A 20,215-nucleotide genomic window follows, 5' to 3' on the forward strand; every position below is an offset into this window, starting at 1 on the left:
CAGGCGGGGAGGAGAAGGCAGTGGTGGTGCTCGAAACCTCTTTCTCGACGTTGTTGTTGTTGTTATTGTTGTTGCTGCCCTCCGCCTAAGCCGTAAAGGTTCCCTCATAACGCCCAGCTAAAGGGATTGAGCGTCTCTATGTAGCTAAAACAGTCTTCCCGAAACCACGGTAATAATCATCTTGCCGACTCCTAGCAGAGGCATTATTCTTTCAGCCAGATTTGCTCCCGATTCCCCCCTCCCTGAATATCGCCCAACCTGAACAGAAACTTTTCGTTGCTTCCAGGCAACTTCGAAAGTGAAACCAACTAAAAGCAAAAATGAAACTTTTCAGCTGTTTTTTATTGTGCGAAGTAAAGAAATTAAGCAGCAGAAACAAGAGAAAGTGTGTTTGGTAGGAGAAGATGTTATAAATGGCACCTCAAGACGTGTTAGTCATTTGTTTAACCCTGTCAAAGGCATTTTATTAGCCACCTTGCATGTCAAGTGTTATTCTAGAACATTTCGCATTACGAAGTAATTTCTGTGAAATGTTCTTTGTTTTTAGAATTTCAGTCTGCATTTGATCAAATACATACCTGATTAGAAATGCCTTAAATTTTCAAGGAAACTTAAAATCTCTAAATTTTTTGCTGCTGAGTGCTTGCCAGCTTCTGTCTTAGAAGCTGTAGGAGCCAGTACTGCTAAGCTTTCTGCTTTTAAGAAGCTATTTTGTTGTTATGGCAATGGGAAACTTTCTGCTTTATACAGTGTAGAAATTTAACTGATGCGAATCTGCATCTGTAGATGTGTTTATTTTCTGTGTTGTGAAATAGTGTGAGTCACAGCAAATCAGTGGTCCTTAAAATTCAGAGAGGATGATCAGTTACATTTTTTCCTGGCTTTTTTTTGGTTTTTTTTTTGTTTTTTAAGGAAATGATCTCAAATAATTATGAAATTTAATCACATGATGAATGGGGAAGTAGCAAGGTGTCAGGTAGGAAGAAAGCTGTACACATATGTGAAAGTCAGAAGTAGCTGAGTATCTCCAGCACTCAATGTTGGCAAATTGGATAGAGCACTTGACAGCCAGTGTTTCTACTAAGCATGAGGGAGCAAGAAGGGTGCTGGTCAAGTTTGAAAACATGGCATCTAGTCTAGATTCACTCTGTGTACACAAGTTATCTTGTCACACGCTTGTTGAATCTGGGAGTTGTTTGTGCAAACTACAAATGATTCTTTCAAAATCATTCACCAGAATGATTTTTCTGGTGACATTGGGGGAGGAAGTTGATGTGCTGTATGAGTTCCACAGGGGCACTGGACACTGATTTTTAGCAGATGAAGGCCTGGTTAAGAGAGACAGAGATCCTTGTCCTCAGAAAGGCCAGGACTCAGTGATCTGTTGCTTAGCTCACTTGGTCAGGGGATGAGCAATCAGCTTTGAGCAGAGTCTCAGGCTGATGATGATAGTATTAAAACAAAGTCAGGTGAGTGTCTCAGGTTTTTGTCAGGACAAATGGAGCTCTTCTGAGGCTTTTTGCTGTATGACAAGCTATGGGTGTATGAGTTTCATGAGGGTCAGGTCATTACACCCAGCACCAATTACCTAATTTCAGTCCATTAATGGCATTTCTACCTTTTTCAAATTGAAGTTTCTGCTAGTTTGTGAACTTAAAACTCAAAATCTTTAGATTTTTATAGGCAGTGATGTAATGGAGCTGCAGAAACTTGGATTATGATTTGGGCTAGTTACTCATTTAACTTTGGGCTCTGAGTCCTGTGCATCTTGAGATGCTTTTCTTTGTTAACCTTTGCCTCGTGGCCATTTTATTTTACTTGAATTTGGACCTCCATCAGCTAACTCAGTGTCATGCTGGTGATCATTTTGGCTGAAGATCTCAAAGAGATCCTTTAGAATGGTTATTGCAGCTTTAACTGCTTAATTGAACGTGTTTCTGCAATGTTCTGTCTTAGGACTTGAGAAAAACTCTTAAAGCCTGACTTGACGAGAGGTTCAATTTTTCATCCTTGTCAGTACTTTCTCCTAGATGATTTTAACATCTAAATGCTTTTAGATGATGCCACAATTTCCCTTGCTGGCAGGTCACTTCTGCAATAATGTATGCTGTTGTACATGTGTTGGTCTCTAGAAATAGTGAATGCTGGAAAGGTGTTGTGTGCTGCTGTTCTGATTGTCTGTTGATGGCTCTGTCAGTGGCAAATCCTGTAACCCAGCCCCGTCCCCCTTTTTGGGTTGAACTGGCAAACATGCAGTCTTGTTCATTCCCAGACAGGCAGATACCAGAAAAGACAGTTTTTGTGAGGATGCAGGCCTATTTTCTAGACAGTTTTCTGCACCATTGATGCTCCTTGTCAGTGCCTTCTGGAACCTCAGGAATCCTTATCTTCTTCTAGCAACTTTGTATCTTTTTTCCACCTCCACTTTGTATCTTTTTTTCACCTCCACTGTCTAATTGCTGTGGGATTTCTAGTTCAATCTCTGCTAAAATGTCTGCAGATAGTGTCATGTTCCATCAGTGCATTTCTGTTATCTAGGATATGCATTGGATTCTCTCTGTTATAGGTGTCAATAACACTTCTATATTTTATCATTGATTTCTTTAAGACTGTTGGCTTGGGGAAATTCCTAGGCAATTTGTAGTAATATTCAACTTCACTACAATTTAGAGTGCATGAGTTGAATTGAGAGCTGACGTTTCTCCTGTAGGACCAGATCTCAGTAAAAATGGATTTGACTTGGACTGTCAAGTTTTTAGTTTAACTAAAAGATACTGTCTGTATCTCAGGAAAGCAATAATAGTTTGGAATGAGTACACTGCTTTTTCTGTTCAGCAAACATGAACAATGTTTGTTTTGCTCATGGGGCCAATGTTTCCTGAGCTACAGAAATGACTGGTTTTTTGCTTGTTCTTTGCTATATACAGTAAACTTTGAGCTTTCTTAATGCTGGTGTTCACTTATGTCAATAGCCTATCAGCCTTTTTCTTAATCTTCTCTATTCATGAAGTTTAATGGTTGTGTTTATGTCCGGTAGTATTTTGGACTCAGGTGTGTATTTTGTAGGGCTGATGAGGTAGCAGGATGTTTAGGAAATGTCTGTAACACTTTATACTATTACATGTTTCTTGTAGGTTGTCATCTTTAATTGTTCCAATTAATTTGCTTTTGGTTTCAGATGGAACAAATATTTTCGAAGTCATTTTGTTTGCCCCCCCCAGGAATCTGGTCCTATTCCAGCTGCTGACACACTCTTGAGCCTGTAATCACTGAAAATCTACAGACTTTTTGCTAACGTGTCCTAGATTACTTTAATGAAATGTAAATTAAAATAGCATTTGCTATGCTCTTTTGTCAATAGTGAAATAGAATTTTTAGCTGTTCCTTTCATGGTGGACTCTTGATGTACTCACTTGTTAAGTTATGCACCTTTTCTTGGTTGTATTGATAATCTGTCTTGGTTACAACACATGCTGCAGAAAGTGTTGGGCTTCACTTTGGTGGCACAGTTGTGTAGAGCGCTGTGTTATTACTCTTCTTAGATGTATTGTTTTAGAAAGCTTTTGTATTCAGAACTGCAGTAGCTCAAGAATGAAATGTCCTTTTATTTTTTAAATACGTGATTGAAACTTCAGCACCATGCTCATTTGTGATGTCTTCACAGCACATTTCAAACTGAGTTAGACTGGACCTGCTTAGCCTTCTTTGTTCATGGCTCCAAGTAAACTTTCACTGTTTATGTCTAGGCAAGCATATTTGTTGGTTTCAGTCTCATCAGACCTACCAATATATCCACCAGTGTCCTTAACAGAATTTATATTTTTGTCTCCCTTTAATTTTTTTACTTTTTCAGGATCTGTGGACCTTCTGCTCATGCTCTTCTGCAGTCAAAACATCACTTAGGCTAACACTGGTATCCTCTGTTTTGGTTTAGTACCTTGGGCATCAAACACCACCCCAACACCAGTCCACAGAAGTTAATCAGGAGCACTGAATATGCCTATGGTGTACCTCCCCCCAGTTTTGCTGCCAGAGTTGTTCCAAGGCATTTAGGACACATGAGCAGATACACTGCAAAATTCTGCATTTATAGACAGTAGAAAATATTGTACCTTACTATATATTGAATGACTTGGAGCATAGCAAGTTGTCAAAAATTAAGTTATCTACAAGTTTGCAATCCCAGTTTGACCAGTAGAAGTAATTTTTATTAGCCATTAATAGGCTTTAAGAAGAGCACAGCATTTTCTAAGATGTAATAAATGTCTTCAATAAGGTCCAAAAGGGTTCATACTGTGACAGGTATGGACAGGTAGCTGGAAGTGAAAAGGAATATGCAGGGCACGAATGTTAACCTTACCTTCTGCATAACAGTTCTTTTTGAATCTGCTTTGAGTTTTTTATACCTTGGTTGTGAAGCTCAGTTCTTATTTGCTTTTGATTTTGAATAACTTGAAGTGAAAAAGAACTGAGCAAGCCTTGAGCTTTACTGTTACCAGCAGTGGAAAGCTCTGTAGTTCACAAGTGTAAACAGTCCCTTGTAAATGGCGTTGAGTTTCCTCAGTGTATAGACCCAATGTCTGTGGTATACAGGATCCTACAAGCATGGGCTGCTGTCCAGTCCGGCTGTTGTCTCATTTCCCTTCACTAATGTAGCATACTCCATTCCAGGTATTACTCCTTTGATTATAAAATAAATCCTTCTTCTCTAAGTTCCAGTTTTCAAACTGCAAAGTTTTGGTTTTTTTAGTTTGTTGTCCTTTTAACTGGAAGAATTTTATCTACTAGATAACTTCACAGAAGGAAATGGAGACAACAGAATAGCAAGTTAAGTAATTTTACTCTGTGACAGAAGAACACATTTCAGGTAGGGATAGCAAATCAAGTAGTAATGGTCTGCAAAAAGTGTGCAGGTATCTGGAAACTAATCTGTAAGCAGAAGTTGAATGGATAAGAAGGTTCAGCACAAACTTTGGTGACTTCAATGTCTTGGCAAAGAGAGAGAGCTGTGACTATAACTATGCAGTAATATTTCAAAATACATATTGATAGACTGTTAGGGAACTTTCTACAGTAAGAATAAATCCTGTCAAGTCTATTAAAAATGTAAATTGAGAGGGTGACACTGTAAGACAAGTATTTACCCATTTAGTCTAGTATGAAAGTGGATTGAAGATATTGAAATGAAGTACCAAGTTAGGACTAAAAGAAGCTGTGGAGGTGAGCAGTGACTGTTGGCAATGATTAATCATAGATGCAGCTGAAATGTATTTTGTTTTAATTTGTTCAGGCTTGCTAATAATTTGACTGCCCCCATTTAAGAATATTACTTTATCTGTACAGTCCGCTCAGTGGTGGCATTTCAATGGTGAGGATAAATTACCATAAATAAAGAAATAGATCTTAAAAGTATCCCAGTACATTTAGGTATGTACATCATGGCAATACAGCTGAAAGCAAGTCAGTTTCTGGCTTTGTGACTCTATTGTTGGTAACAAATTGACAGCTATTCAATGTTGCAACTTCATATGTAAAAGAGGAAGTTAAGAGCAGCTTTGTCCTCTTGACTTGATTGGGCAATCAAAAAGTTGGTCCCATGGTGTTTTGATTAACTAAACCTTTGATTAATTAAAACTTTTCTAGGAGAGTGGTGTGGAACTTGGTAGAAGGGGTTGCTAATATCACCTGAGAAACCTGCTCGTGTTTTGCTGGTCGTCACCTTCAGTAGTTGCAGATACTCCTGTGCTGGAGAACTCTTGAATGAGTAGCACATTCAAGAGTTGCATTCATTTGAGATCCTGATTGACTGTTGTGCTTTTTTTTTCCGATGGGGTACAAGCACTTCCTCTCTGTTCTTACATTTCACATTCACTTGTGTATTTGCACATTTTTTGTGTAAAGTCAGTCAGGAAGCTTCTGTGTTAAAACTGACCAGTTCTTATATGATTAATTTTAAACTGCATCTGTCCTACAGTCTAAATCACTTTGTTGACCAGTTGCTTGCAGTGGTGCAAGTGGCATCTGCTAGAATGATTTAGCAGGACTGACGTAGAGGAGTTTAAATTCTTGATAAGAGAATGCCCTTCAAATGTGATTGTTAGGCCTCAAAAGACCTTTTTTGGTGAATTTTTGCTCTTGGGAAGTAGTTTTCATATGTCTGTCTTGATTTATCATGTTCTGTTATTGTCCTGTTCCTTATAGAAGCAGAGATCTACAGCTTTTCCAAAATAATCAGTGGAGAGAAGTTTTAAAGTCTCTTAGACTTGTAGCCTCATTGATCCTATGTCACCTTACATTTGGATAGCAGTTTTCATTTTTCAGAATGAGCAGGAAAAAGCTGTTTCATAAGAGTTCTTTAAAAGCTGCTCATTCTGCTTGAGTCATGCACTCTTTGTAGCTCCAACACCAGCAACTGTCTCTGCAATAAATTTATCTCACTGACCAGTTGCAGGTCTTATTATTTTATTAATAAAAATATATCCATGTTTTTAGTTTGCCTTAAAGGTATCATACGAAAAATTATTTTGGAAATTTCTCGTTGCTACTCACAGCCTCTGAGAAAAGGGAGTCAATGACAAATAAGGAAGTAGCTTGATTCTTGGCATTGAATTTGCTTGTTTTCTCAAAAACTAAGCATGTTATTAAACAGAAATGAAGGCAAAAGTAACAGTTAAGTGGGAAAGGCCAAGTTGGTTTTGAAGCCATGTGATTTTCAGAAAACAAACTGAAGGAAATCCAGTCCTGGCAGAAACTTAGAAGAATCTAATTTTGCTGGTATAACAGTAAAACTAGGAGGGTTTAAGGAAATTCTTGAGAATTACAAGAGTGTAAAACAAAACATAGTTTAGATCAGTGTAGCATAAATAAATTGGAATTGCATTGCCGATTTTTTACAAGTGGTGCGAAAAAATACGGTATGCAGTTCATTCTCCTCATTTCTTTTTGGGGACGATTCCCATGAGTATCTAAATGGAGGATGTTCTCCAAGACAAAGGAGGTCACAGTGTTGCACCCTATGTGTGTCAGTGCATTGGATTCATGTGCCTGCTAAAGACCAGGTATGGGTTTGCACCTGGCTGCTGACAGTTTGCTCTTTGATTGTAAAGTGCACGCTATCAAAGTAGTTCCAAATAAAATTAACAGAAAATTCCAGTTTGTGTTATGTTTGCATTTACCCCTTACTAGAAGCTTAGACTTCTTTGAAGGTATAAGAGGAACAGGCAAATAAATGGGAAGTACTGAATTCTTCATAGGCAACAGCTTCAAGTTACATGTACTTCATTCAGATAAGGATTGTGGATGTTTTTTAAATAATATAATAATAACAACAACATTTAAAACCAGAATGTGGTGTTTTGAAGTAGTTTCAGTTGCACTGGTCTTGCTGCGTACAGTCAAGCATTCAGCACTTGTGCTGGGCAAGCTGAGCTAGTTAGTGTCCATGAACATATTGTGCCGTTATGGATGACTGGTTTATAACTGTCTAGTTTTCCTCTATGTAGTCTTCACCTTCAAAAGTTTAGTTTCCTACATCAGCTGCTATTAAAAACTTAGCCTCTTTGGCTCAGATTCAAAAACTGCTGGCTTATGAATACAAATGCATTAAAATTGAGCAGCTGGGGTATTTCCAATTATCTACTATGCATTCTTATGTAGGTTATAGTACCCATGGCATGAATGCATGAACTGCATTTGAAGCTGCTCTTAAATCATTGCAGTTTATCGTCTGGGGTATGAAGGTAACCTGACATAAGTATTCATTTACTATAGCACACATAAGTGTTCATTACTATAGCAAACACCTACAATGCTAAGGTTTGCTGTTGTGGGGCTTGGCCATTCTTGCTCCAAGTAGATCAGGGGGTGACTATTGGGCATGAGTCAGATCTGGTACTGTTTGGCTGTTGACATGCACTTGCATTTACTCAGCAGTCAGCGTTTCCTTCTCAAGAGTACTGCATTAATTTTACACCTTTCAGTGTTCATCTTCTGGTGGTAACATATGAACATATGTATGAACAGGGTTGTGGATTGTGTTTCTCAGACTTTGAGAATTGTGTTGAGTGAGTGTCTGTGACAACACTTGAAGTATTTCCATATTGATGGTAGATGTTGTAGATTCTTTTTTGGTTTTTTGATAGGAACTTCCAGTGCTTATTAAAACCTTTAACCTATCTTCATTCTTAAGTGACTGTCAGACTTCGACATTGTTGATTCACTTCATGCAACAATACTATTTTTATAATTTTCCTGTATTGCCCATCTGCAGTTTTAGTATTATGACCAGCACTGAAGGAAATAGCCATTTCGCTTTTACTGTACTTAAAAGGAGGTTGACAAATTAGTGAAAGAAAAATGTTCCCCACAGCACCCTTCTTCTAACAAAAAAAAATCCCTCCTCTGTTCCGTTGGAAACTATTTTATCAAGTGTCCCAGGAAAATATTTTTGAAACAGGAAAAGTACTTTATCAGGAACAAAGTGTGTATTTTAAATAAATTGCAGATTAATTGAAATATTTAGTTCAGATCTTTTCAAGTTGCTGTACTGTAATTGCCACATCTGAAACTCTTTGACTGGAAAATGTGGTAAATGTACAGGGAGGGAGAGAAATTAAAATCCTTCTGCTCAGTTCGGATTCTTAAAAACAAACACAAAACTCTTCAGCATGCTTCATAACTTTAATAGCTCAGCTACAACCTTATGGATCTCTGGGTAATTATATTCTAATACTTTTCTACACTAGCTGCATCACTCTATCTGAGCTTTTTCCAGTAGTGCATTAAGTGATATTACTAACATCTGTTGTATATTCTTTGTTCTGTTCTCTTCACCCTAGGGCTGCATTGGAATATTCTAGAATTTTCCTCATTTTAGCATATTTGTATGTCTTGGGCACTTCTATTTGTCCACTCTTGTCTCATAAGTTCTGAACTGGATGGCCAGTTTGACAGATTTGAAGGAATTGGTTTTTTTGCTTCAGCCTCTTGAAAGATGTTTGCTTTTCAAGTGCATCTGCTGTCTCCATGTTGGAGAAGGCAGAATTAAAGCATTTAATGCGTTAGGATTGGGTGATGGTTTTATGGTTTTTTAGGTTCTGTAAATTCATTCCTTGGTCTTTGGCAAAACCTAAGTGTTGCCTCCTATTCAGAGAAGCTTTTATTTCTTACTGGAAGTTATCTGGGCTGGAGGATGGGCCCTGCCTGTGGTTCCTGGGGGAGTGTAGCTGCATGAAGACCCAGCTGAAGAAGGAATGCACACCTGCTCTGCTGTACTGAACCCACTGGGAAAACACGCCTTATAGCAACCTGGAATTGGCAGCTGTAATATGATACTGCTTGAAGCATGTATGAAACTGCTGTACTGACAAAGAAATGGTGGAAAGGCCCTGAGTTTGTTACTTCTATAACAGCAACATGCAGTTTGGAAACATTTAGTATTGATTTCATTAAGCCAGTTTCTTACACTGCACTCTTTTGTGTTAGCTGCTTTTGTCTTGTCCCTGCTTAAACTTCTGTCCTTGTGTTGTGTAGAATTCACAGCTCTTCTGAACAGCTCCCTGGAATAATAAAAGTTTGTGTCTGTTGTTCACTAGATTTGACAGAATTAGGATGTGAAAGAGTATTAAGTTGCTGTAAGCATTTTGATGATACGTAGGTACGTAGAGAAGCAGTACTCTGTAAATCATGAAAACTGAGGAAAAAAACAGCAATACAAGTTTCTCCTTCAGTAGGCACCAGTGATACCACTGTGGAGAGTGGCCTTATAAGTCCTCTAGTTGTGAATAAATCAATTAATTATATTGTGTATCAAACTCAATAACCAGAAGCAGTGAATCTCTGGGAAAGGAACGGTCCATATGTTTTTCTTGTACACAGCACTGTCACTAGTTATAACTACATTTATCATGGTAGTGCCTATATCCCAGCTGAACTGGAAAGCTTGTTTGTGTAGGATGTCCATGTGGAAGTATAACTTTTTAATTTGAAACTTTCATCTAATGCAGCCTTCCTCTTTTAGAAGAAAGGCCAGATTATAAAGCAGTTCTGTCATGGGCAGAGTTATGTGTATGTCTTCCAAAGTTTGAGCCTTAGGTGTCCGAGTTTGAGTTTTGATTAGCATTGTCATAGTTGCTTGAAATTTGAATTGAGGATCTGATAGCTTTTAAGAGCTTGGAGTCAAGCTGTGGTCCTCTCTCTGGGTTCTGACCTACTGTGAATCATTCAACTTTGGCATTAAGTGTTGCATTTTGTTTGACTAATATTCTGGAATTCATAGGAGAATTCTGCTTGACAGGATCTTTGAAGATTGCCTTTTTCAGCCCTTTGTTAGGACCTTACATGGTCAGGTTTTGATTTTCTACAGCACTGGTCTCCAAATTTTTTGGTCATGCACCGTGTAAGTAAAGAATATATTAAGAATATAAAGAATATATTTTTTGCTATTACAGCCTCATATGCCTTCATTGCTACAGGACATGTGCTGCTGACTCATGTTGTTTTACCTTGATGATCCAGCTGATACAATGCTGATGTGTTTTTCAGAGACTATCCTTGAGGTCAGCTGCTGGTCTCTTAGAGAAATGCTGATCCTTTGCATGTGCAGAGGAAATGCACTGAATGCACTGCCCAGTGATCTCAGCCTTACAACACTCCTTAACCCTCAGCGAACAACTGACAGTGTAAAAAGCAGTGTTGTATTGTGCTTTACAACTTGAGGGTAGTGCCACAGAAACAATAAGGGACCAAATCTGAAGGCATTTAAGGATTGAGTTAAATTGTCGTTACAGTTCAGGAAGGCAAACTTGCTTACTGAACTATGGAGTGGAACACAGTTTGTGAGCTTTAACATCATTTAGCCTTTTGCCTTGTTAGTGTAATTCATTCCTTAAAGGTTCCTCAGGCATAAGTCCTGGAGTCTAAACAAATCACATCCAGTAAGTTTATATACCCTTACTTTGTTTCAGCTTTGATAGGCTTCAGAAAACTCTTTCAAGGTATTTTCAAATAGCAGTTCAGGTGGGGGTTGTGGGCAATAGCCCACTTAAAATATAAGTCTAGTACAAAGCATTAACCTACACAATTTGGTTGTAATCTCAAGAGACCGTGTACTTTCCTTGCATTGTAGAGCAGACTCAGGGCAGATTCAGTGTAGACTGAGTTTGCAGTCCTGAATTGGCTTTGAATGTCTGCTACTAGTTCAGTATATGCAGTAGCAAGACAAGAAATGAAATAGTTGTTCATGCAGCAGTTGTGTGCATGAAACAGTGTAGATTTGTAAATAAGCATGCATTTAATGCTCCGCCAGTAGCAAATTACGTCTCAGCTGCTTCTGTGCTTAGCAACTGAGAATTATCTCCCTATTCATCTAATGCATCCTCTTCCTTGTCTGGTCCCTTTCAATGTCCACAAGAATGGTGCAGTGAGTAGGCCTTAAATAAATCCTTTGGTTCATCCCACATGTTATTTTACCCCTTCTGAAGGCTGCTGCATCAAAGTTTTCAATAGTGCAGGAAATCTGATGATAGGCTAGTGAATTGTTTGTAGTGGTTCTGCAGACTGAACCTTACCTGTTGTCCAAATGCAAGTTGTTTTTCTTGAGCTCTCATTAAGTCCTGAGTATATCTAGAAACTAGATGGAGTTGGAGGAGAGTTACATCATCTGGGCGGAGTTGGAGGAGAGTACATCATCTGGGCAGTTTTATGAGGATTAAGGCTGAAATTACAGTATGTACATACTTTGCTTTCAGTATGTTCAGTATGGAACAATATGTTCAAGAAGCTGTTGCTCACACTTGGAACAGTTAGCAGCAATTTCAAGTCAGAAAATTGGAGACAAAGCTTGTGAAGTTATTCCTGTAGAAATGATAGGTATTTGTAGCCAGAGGCAGGAAAAACATCCTCCCCTCCATGTTGCTAAGGGAGGTAGACCTGTTGATATAACTGATAAAGCCTTTTGGCAAGCTTGTGTTTGACTGTCCACTTTTATTATTCTGTCCTTGTCGGAATCAACCCTTCACAGGATTGTGTTCATTCTTTTTAGTTTTAGAAAGAGCAGTTTTACCTTTATACATTAATACTTTTTGCTATGCCTAACTTTTTAAGCTATTCGTGCCATTTTAGTTGACTGAAATGACTCAGTCTCTTATCACTGTCATTGCTTGTCATTTCCAGACTTCCTTTCGACTTCCTTTTTTTAATTTTTTTCTGGGAGGCAAGTTAAAAACATGTTCTGTAATGAGAAGCTGAGAACTGATACCTTCCCTTGCTATTGGAAATTCACATGGCTCAACAACTCTGTATTTACTGTTAATGTTTAAGGACTGTCCATTCAGTTTTAATCCATCTGTTCTGTTTTTCTATTGAAGAGAAATGCTCTCTAATGCCAAGTAAGATTTTAAGGTTGTTTTTCCAGTCCACTTATTAGTACCTTTTTCAGCAATATCCATCACCAGAAGGTTTGTATGAAGTTAATTGGACAAGATTTTTTCAATGAATCTTAATTGTATTTTATTTCTTTACAAATAACATCCAGTGTTGGCCTCAAATTATTGTTTGCTAGCAGGACTAGATTGTCCCATTTACAACACAGTATTTAATGCAAACTTCTACTTTTCTTCCAGACCTCTGAGACTTTCCTAGGACCCAAGTTTTTTGCAAGTCTTTTTCAAAGGTCTAGGTAAATGTCTTCAAGAGGTCTTGAATGCAAGCTACTGGGCTCTGCTGGTCTAAAGGCTCTGTCTGCACACACTTGAGGTCCTTGCATTGAATGTGATAGAATTTATTTCCAATATATGTTTATTGAGCACTTCTGTTTGTCTCGACGCCAACCTTTTGTCCATTTTAGCAGACTTCTCCTTCTGCCACACATACTGTCTTTTCAAATTGGTATCTTTCTTTGTCCTCACAGCAAAACTAAAAGGCACCTGCAGTGGGTGAACATGCCACATCTTACTGTGTGACCATATTATGTGCGCTGACTTGTATGGATTGCTGCCTCCTGACTACTGATGGGGGAAAGGCTTTTGATGAACGTGTGGTATAGACCCACATTGGTGTGAAGTTTAAACCTTTAGTCTTTGAGACTAGTTCAGTGACATTGCAGAGAAATCTAATATTGTATTGTCAAAGAAACATTTTTTTTCCTAGATTGATTACACAGACTGACAGGTAGCACTTCTATTATTGTTGTAGAGGGTGTCAGGAATAACATTCTACATAGTACCTCCTGTCAGGGTTTATCAATGAGCAGTGTGTTCTGTCTCCAGAATAAATCAAATGCTTGAATTCAGACATGGAATTTAGCTGTGTCCCAGTTAAGGCACTAAAGACTGGGTGCTGAAGGTGGAGTACTGACCTAAGCACTTGGATGCCTGTGGGAACCAAATTTCATACAAATAAAAACATTTAACAGCTGTGCCGGAGAATGGAAAGCTGCCTGGTGGAAGAGAACCTGGGGGTGCTGGTCAACAGCAGCTGAACATGAGCCAGAGTGTGCCCAGGTGGCCAAGAAGGCCAATGGCATCCTGGCCTGGATCAGCAATGTGGCCAGCAGGACCAGGGCAGGGATTGCACCCCTGTACTTGGCACTGGTGAGGGCACACCTCAACCCTGTGTCCAGTTCTTGGTCCCTCACTACAAGGACTCTGAGGTGCTGGAGCATGTCCAGAGAAGGGCAAGGAGCTGGGGAAGGGTCTGCTGAGAGAGTTTGGGGTGTTTAGTCTGGAGAAAAAGAGGCTCAGGGGAGTCATTATCACTCTCTTCAACTGCTTGAAAGGAGGGTGGAGCCAGGTAAGTCCCTTCTCCCAGGTAACAGGTGATAGCACAAGAAGAAATGTCCTCAGGTTGCACCAGGAGAAGTTTAGGCTGGATAGTAGGAAAAAATTCTGTACAAGAGGCCTGTAGTGCTTTATTAATGTGTGAGTCCTCTTGTACTGAGAGCATTGTACTACAGGTTTCAACCCACAGCAGAGCTACAATATCTACCGTAGAGGGGCAAGCAAGTGAAAGCAGTCCATTGGGAGGGATGAAGTTTTAGGCTGTGCTTAGTAGTAAACCATACTGGTTAACCAGTTAAAATACCTGGTTAAAATATCAGGTTAAAATATCTCTAGAGCTTGGTACTGTAGTTAGGTCATTAAGCTGACTCTATTCCATTATCACTCCTTCAATTTTTCCATTACCATCAGGTATTTTTGCATTTGAAGTTAATGCTGTAACTAGTAAATGTCTCTGTTTATGTGTAGGCAGTATATCTGAAGTAGAAGTTTGGAAGTCTTTGTAGGGAGTTTCAGTAGCCAGATGATACCAAGACAAAACTTATAAAAGCCTGTAACACTGCTGGCTGTCAGGCTGTATAACTCTAAAATTGTATTTACTTTTTTTTACCAGGCTACTGTAAGTACTGGCTGAGAGAGGCAACTCTGCTTTAGAAATACTGTACAAGCTTCTTCTCAGCCTAATCCTTATGTCTATGTTTGATGTAAAGCACTGTTTCCAGATGCAAAATAGGATTAACTTGTGGGAATTCTGAATGTGCCATTCACCCCTAGTGAATTCTTTCCATCTGTCTCTCTGTTTTGTTAAGAAATATCAGTTTGTCAATTCTTGTTGATCTAATTCTTTTTTTATTTCAAAAGCTAAGTGTACTAGGTCTAGCTGGGATTGAGTTAAGACCACTACAGTAAACCAATGTAATTTAGTGATATTTTTTTAAACAAAATTAAATGCAATTTCAAAAGCAGCTTCTTAGACTTGCAGTACTTATTTCCAGCATGGAAAAATGGTAATCTTCAGCTTTTTTTGGTCTTAATTCTTCCATCCTGTTTTCATATAGCACTAAGACGTACAATATCAGAAAACATGTTCCTTGTGACTTGTTAATATAATTGAAAGGAATGCTCAGCTGAATCCTGCTTTCTGTGACCTTGTTATGTGATATTCCTCAGTTAAAGTGTATCACTGCTTTCGTGGGCCTCTTGCCTCTGTGGCTTTTTTTCTTGTTATCAGGTTTCTTGCAAGTTTTCAATGTGTGCAAGTGAGGGCTTTTCTGTAGTATGGTTATGAGGAATTACAATTGTGTGTGTGGGCATTGTCTCTTCCCTTCCTCCCCAAGTTTTAACTGCTGATTAAAGGGCCACTGGTTATCAAAGTGACACAGCTTTATTTCTGGATCTAATAAATTTTAAAATGATGATATGTCAGATTGTGCAGATTTAATAATTTTATTATTATTATTATTATTCATTTATTGTGCCTCACTAGGACATTTCCTAGTAACGAGTTGTCCCTAAAATATTTATCCTTTATAATAATAGGAAAAGTGTCCCTGTTAGTATATCTTGTTTTTTTTACCAGTCACATAAACAAGAACAATGTGCTTGTAGGTTCTAAAGAAAATGCGATTTTTCTTTTTTTTTTTTTTTCTTTTTCGTCCGTAGGCATTTTGTCAGCAGGGCCAGTTTGCTGAAACCTTGGTTTGTTACAAAGTTTAAAGATTCAGATTTGTTAGCTCCAGGGTAGTGATCTATCTTCTTCTGAGGTTCAGCCGCTAGAGGGCGTGTAAACCACCCTATCTATGTAACTTAAGGCTTGTACCAGCTGACAAAAACTCATCTTCAGGATTGTGTGGTTGCTGCTTGTTGTGGAAAAATACTTTGTTAAGGTGTCTAATTTCAAAATCTTCTTTTGTTCTTGTTATTATTTCTAAAGTGAGACAAGGTTTAAGGATAATTGTTCAGAAATATTGATATAGTTTAACCATCTGAGTAACTTTCCTTTGCAGGTGATCTTGTGAATTAGTGTACCATCAATGATGGCAGAACATCCACCGTTACTGGATACCACTTCAATTATAAGTAGTGAAATCCCTCTTCTGACTTCCCCTATTGTTAGTGGAGATGGAGCACAACAGGTAAGGAAACTTCAGTATATATTTTTTTCCTTCCAACACATCACTGACATGTTGACATTGTAAAAGATAGTAATCCTTCATCTGGAGTATATTTCTGCAGCTTTAGGCATACACATGTGTTGGAGATTGAGGTGAAGGCAGAACTGGTGCAGATCTAAGGTTTGTAAGAAGTATGAAGCAGAAAACCTATGTTTTGGAAGAACTTCTTTGTGGAAGAATGGGACCAAATAGCTGCCAAGTTGTCAAGCCATGATTGTGTTTTAGTTTGGAAGTTATATATTTAAATTTCTGCATGATTTTATTAAGGCAAATAAACCTTTTCCTATGGTAGAACATAGTAGCTGAGGCGCAACATGTGCTAATAACTATGATCTCCAGACTGATACTTGATTACAGCTGGGTAGCTTGAATGGTGGGACTTGATTCTGTATGTTAGTGTCTGCCTAGACACCTGTTGAATTTGTATTTCTTGATGTCAGTGCAACCATCTAGTGCATCAGCTGCTTCACTCAGATTTGTGTCGCTTGTTCATGATGTACTTTGTCCCATCATCCAGATCTTTAAAGAAGATTGTAGTCCTTGTCTGCCCCAGTGTCAGCCACTGCAGTAGGTGACCAGTGGATGGCTGCCTGCTAGACTTTGCACTGCTGATTACAGCATTTCAAGACTGGCATTTGGTCCTGTTTTCAGTCTACCTTGGTGCCTATGGTCTGTCTGTGCTTCATCAGTTTCTATGTTATTCAAAAGTGTCAAAATGCTGAAGTCATGGTAAACATTAACTATGCTCTCCCCTCATTCACCAAGCTAGTAATTTCACTCTAGAAGGCCATCCAGGTTTGTCTGGCATGATTCACCTTTGTGAATCCATAGTGACTACCTCAAATCACCTTTTTGTCTTTACTGCATTTGGAAATGGCTTCTAGAAAGCTTTGTCCACTCATCTTCCCAGAGCTAAAGGTGATCTTGACCAGTTTCTAGCTCCCTGGGTCCTCCTCCTTGCCCTTTTTGGAAGATTGCACTGATGTTTGCTTTCTTCTAGTCCTTGGGAAATTCCCCTGTTCACCACGACCTTTCAAACGTAGTTGATACTGAGTTACTTGTTCTGCCCTCCGTAAAGATAAGACTCTCAGGCTGCTCTGTCAAGTTTACACTGTAATCATGCAAGATTTTGAGTCATATGTGAGTTTAAATGTTCTTTTGGATATATGTTTTCTTTGGGATGCTGTCTCTTTCTCCTGCCAAGGAAGATTAAAACTGGAAAACAAGCAAAGTATTTCTTCAAAGAAATGAATCTGTGGGAGTTTGTGTTAATCTTCTAATGGAAAGAACAACATATATTCTGTTGTTGTCCTTTTTAATTTAAAACAAAAGGCAGCTCGTTCCAACTACTGTCTGAAGTGGGACTGGTAGTAATCACGTGTATTTTAAAAAAGAGAATTTTCACTGGGCATTAGTCATCAATAAAGAAAGTAATTTTCTTTTCTTTCCCCATTTCATGATAACTGGCAGTTATACACCACAATGTGTGTTTGTTCAGTGGCAGGGAACTTCTGTGGAAACCCTTTTTGCCTCTGGTGATTTAAAAGCCATCAGTAGGTAGAAATACTTTGTATATCTGAAATATGGGAAATCCAGAATGGCAGGGACTGTGTTATGTGTCAAGGTTGCCCAGTTAAGACTTATGCCACAGAAAGGTCAGGCAGCTGCTTATTTATTTAAAACAGTCTTAAAATCATGCATGTTTGTTTTATATGGTACTTAGGAAAGGGGTAGATACTGCATTTGAAAGTATGACGTATTCAAGTACAAAACACTGTAGTGTTGAGTCTTTTTTTTTCTTTAATATTAAACTTGAATATTAGTTCATTGTATTCCTTTGTTTTCCCTTGAACTTTGAAACTATAAGAAGGAAGAGGACTTTTGCCTTTATGATGGAGTTACTAATTTTTCTGTAATTCTTTTTACTTAGCTACAGTACACCAATTTTGTAGTGGTTACTTCCTTGATGTATTAAAAGTACTTATCCAGTTTATTTCGTAACAGCATTGGTGAATATGGTTAACCAATGGATGCATAAATATATATGGATTTTTATGGATTGCATAAAATATAACCTAACCTGTAGAGCTGACAAAATTTGTATTCCTGCAATCAGAATTCAAAGCTGCACTGTCCATGTAAGGAAATGGATATTTTCTTCTGTGTTCATAGCATGTAAGTTGGTCTGTAGCGGAACTAATTAGTTTTAGCCAGTCCTGTCTGAAAAGGTATTGAAAACCAGTAGAAAATTGGTTATTTAGGTATTTTCCTTCTGAAAACCAGTAGAGGAGTTATTAAACTATTTTGCTTCTGTGTTGGTATTTTCTACGTTAGACTAGTTAGCTGTATACTAAACTTGAAAGGTTTTATTCAGCTGTAAAACATCTGAGGATTTTTAAAATCAATTTACCCCTTCTTACATTTTACCAGAATTAACTCTTGTAATTATGGTGACTTAGGTTGCTTATGCTGCATAACTGAGTTACCAGACGGATACAGACCATTCCGTACTTTTCTGGAACAGTTCATATCTTCAAGATAATCTATTTCAAATACTTGAAGTTCTGCTAGCAGTGTAAATGTGAAATAGCAGTACAAATATTTGAACAAGTTAAGATGAAAGGTCATATGCTTCAAACAGCGGAAGTGTCTGATCAGGTTAAAGCTGTAACTTTCCACCATGTTTTAAAACAAAACAATCCACAAAGTTAGAGGAATGTGTGAGTGTTCAGTCAGAAAACATGGGAAACTTAAACTGTGTGGATGTTTGTATGTCACTCAGTGCTGTTGTGGGAGATTGCCTGGTTCTCTGTCCCACAGAACAAGGGACTACTGTTAATTTCATAGGATAAAACCAGTGAAAAGAAAAGGCAGAGACCAAGCCTGCTGGCTCCTCCTCCTCTGTTAAGCACAGAAGTACTGCTTGATTTTACACCTTCCTATCACTGTGTTCAGCATGAGGGCATAATGTACTTCTTATGTCTTGATGGTGAGTAAGGTTGTAGATGGAGAATGGAGCAGATCTATAGGATCTATGATAGAAACCAAGTGAAACTGGGAAGACATGGTATAAGGACAGAAATGCTTGAGGGTTTTTCACATAAGGGTAACTAGTGCGGTGATGCTTTAGTGATTTTTGCTGAGGCTGGACAGGAAGGATGTGCTTGATTATGTGAGTCCTGATTTGGTGGAAGGGGAGGAAAGTAAGAGGCAAGAGTTCAAACTACTTTAACACACTTACGTTAAATTGTTTTGGAAAGTTGCTACAGCACCCAGTGCAATTCCAAAACAAATTAGTAAATTGCTGACACAAGTGTGCAGCAGCCAAGGAGTTCTGGACCCTCACAGTACCTTCCCACTAAAGCTAGCAGTTGCAAAGTGAGACATTCCTGTATGACCTATGTGTCCTTTATTACCAGAAAATATAGATAGCACTCTCAAAATGCTTGTTAACCATTTCCTTTTCTCTGGGGAATGGGACATAGTGTTTGACCTTTAGTTGACTGTATTTCTTGGCAAGGTATAGGGGTAAAGTAACACTTTTAGCTTGGGAGGTTGGATGCTTGTCCTCCAAATTTTATTGAGAAATTTAGATGTTTTGGTGAGTTTTCCAAAAATCCCACTCTGTGTGTCTTTATGTGTTGTGGGTGTGTATATTGTGTATGGGTTAAAGCAGGTATTTAACATCAAATCTACAAGTTAGTGTTCCTAAAAGCAATTTCTTCTTTAAATATTTAAACCTCTGATATTAAAGTTGTTATTATTCACCTGTTGTCATTGGAGGATGCCTTCAGTCAGCAGAGTAATAGATGGCTAGAAAACAAATTAAGTAATCCCCTTTTTTGGCCTTCAGATTGTTTACATATGTGGCATTACAGCAAAATATAATGGTGAAGATGGTGTTGGGAAATATAAATCTAGACTAGATTGCTAAATGAGTTTCCTAGGTTTTTGTTCTGGCACTTCTGCTTCTGAAAACCATATGGTACATTATCAAGTTCCATCTTGCTTTGGTTTTGTCTTGCTGCTGAAAATCAAGCCTAGAACTGCAATATGTTTCATGATCTTTTTCCTTAACAAGAAAAAAAAAAGTGTTAAAAGTTGTTTAACAACATATAATGTTATAACTGTTCTCACTTTCCATCACTTTCCATATTGTGCTCTTTTCCTTTTATCTGTGCTTCGATTTCACAGAACAGAGTATGGGCATGGTTGCTTCTGTCCTTTTTGCCTTTTGTGGGCTTTTTTTGGTTTTTTTTTGTACTT

General features: G+C 38.2%; 1 protein-coding gene across 1 annotated transcript in view; it reads left to right on the forward strand.

The window, feature by feature from the left end:
- Window positions 1–15,778: 15,778 nt before the first annotated feature.
- Window positions 15,779–20,215, forward strand: part of FNDC3A (fibronectin type III domain containing 3A) — a 94,153-nt gene continuing 89,716 nt past the window's right edge. The window contains exon 1 of the mRNA XM_005420775.3: window positions 15,779–15,910. Coding sequence (XP_005420832.1) covers window positions 15,809–15,910 — 102 coding nt within the window. The 5' untranslated portion in view covers window positions 15,779–15,808. The remainder of the gene's footprint in view (window positions 15,911–20,215) is intronic.

Source organism: Geospiza fortis, unplaced genomic scaffold (assembly GCF_000277835.1).
Source record: "Geospiza fortis unplaced genomic scaffold, GeoFor_1.0 scaffold194, whole genome shotgun sequence".
Classification (NCBI taxonomy): Eukaryota; Metazoa; Chordata; class Aves; order Passeriformes; family Thraupidae; genus Geospiza; species Geospiza fortis.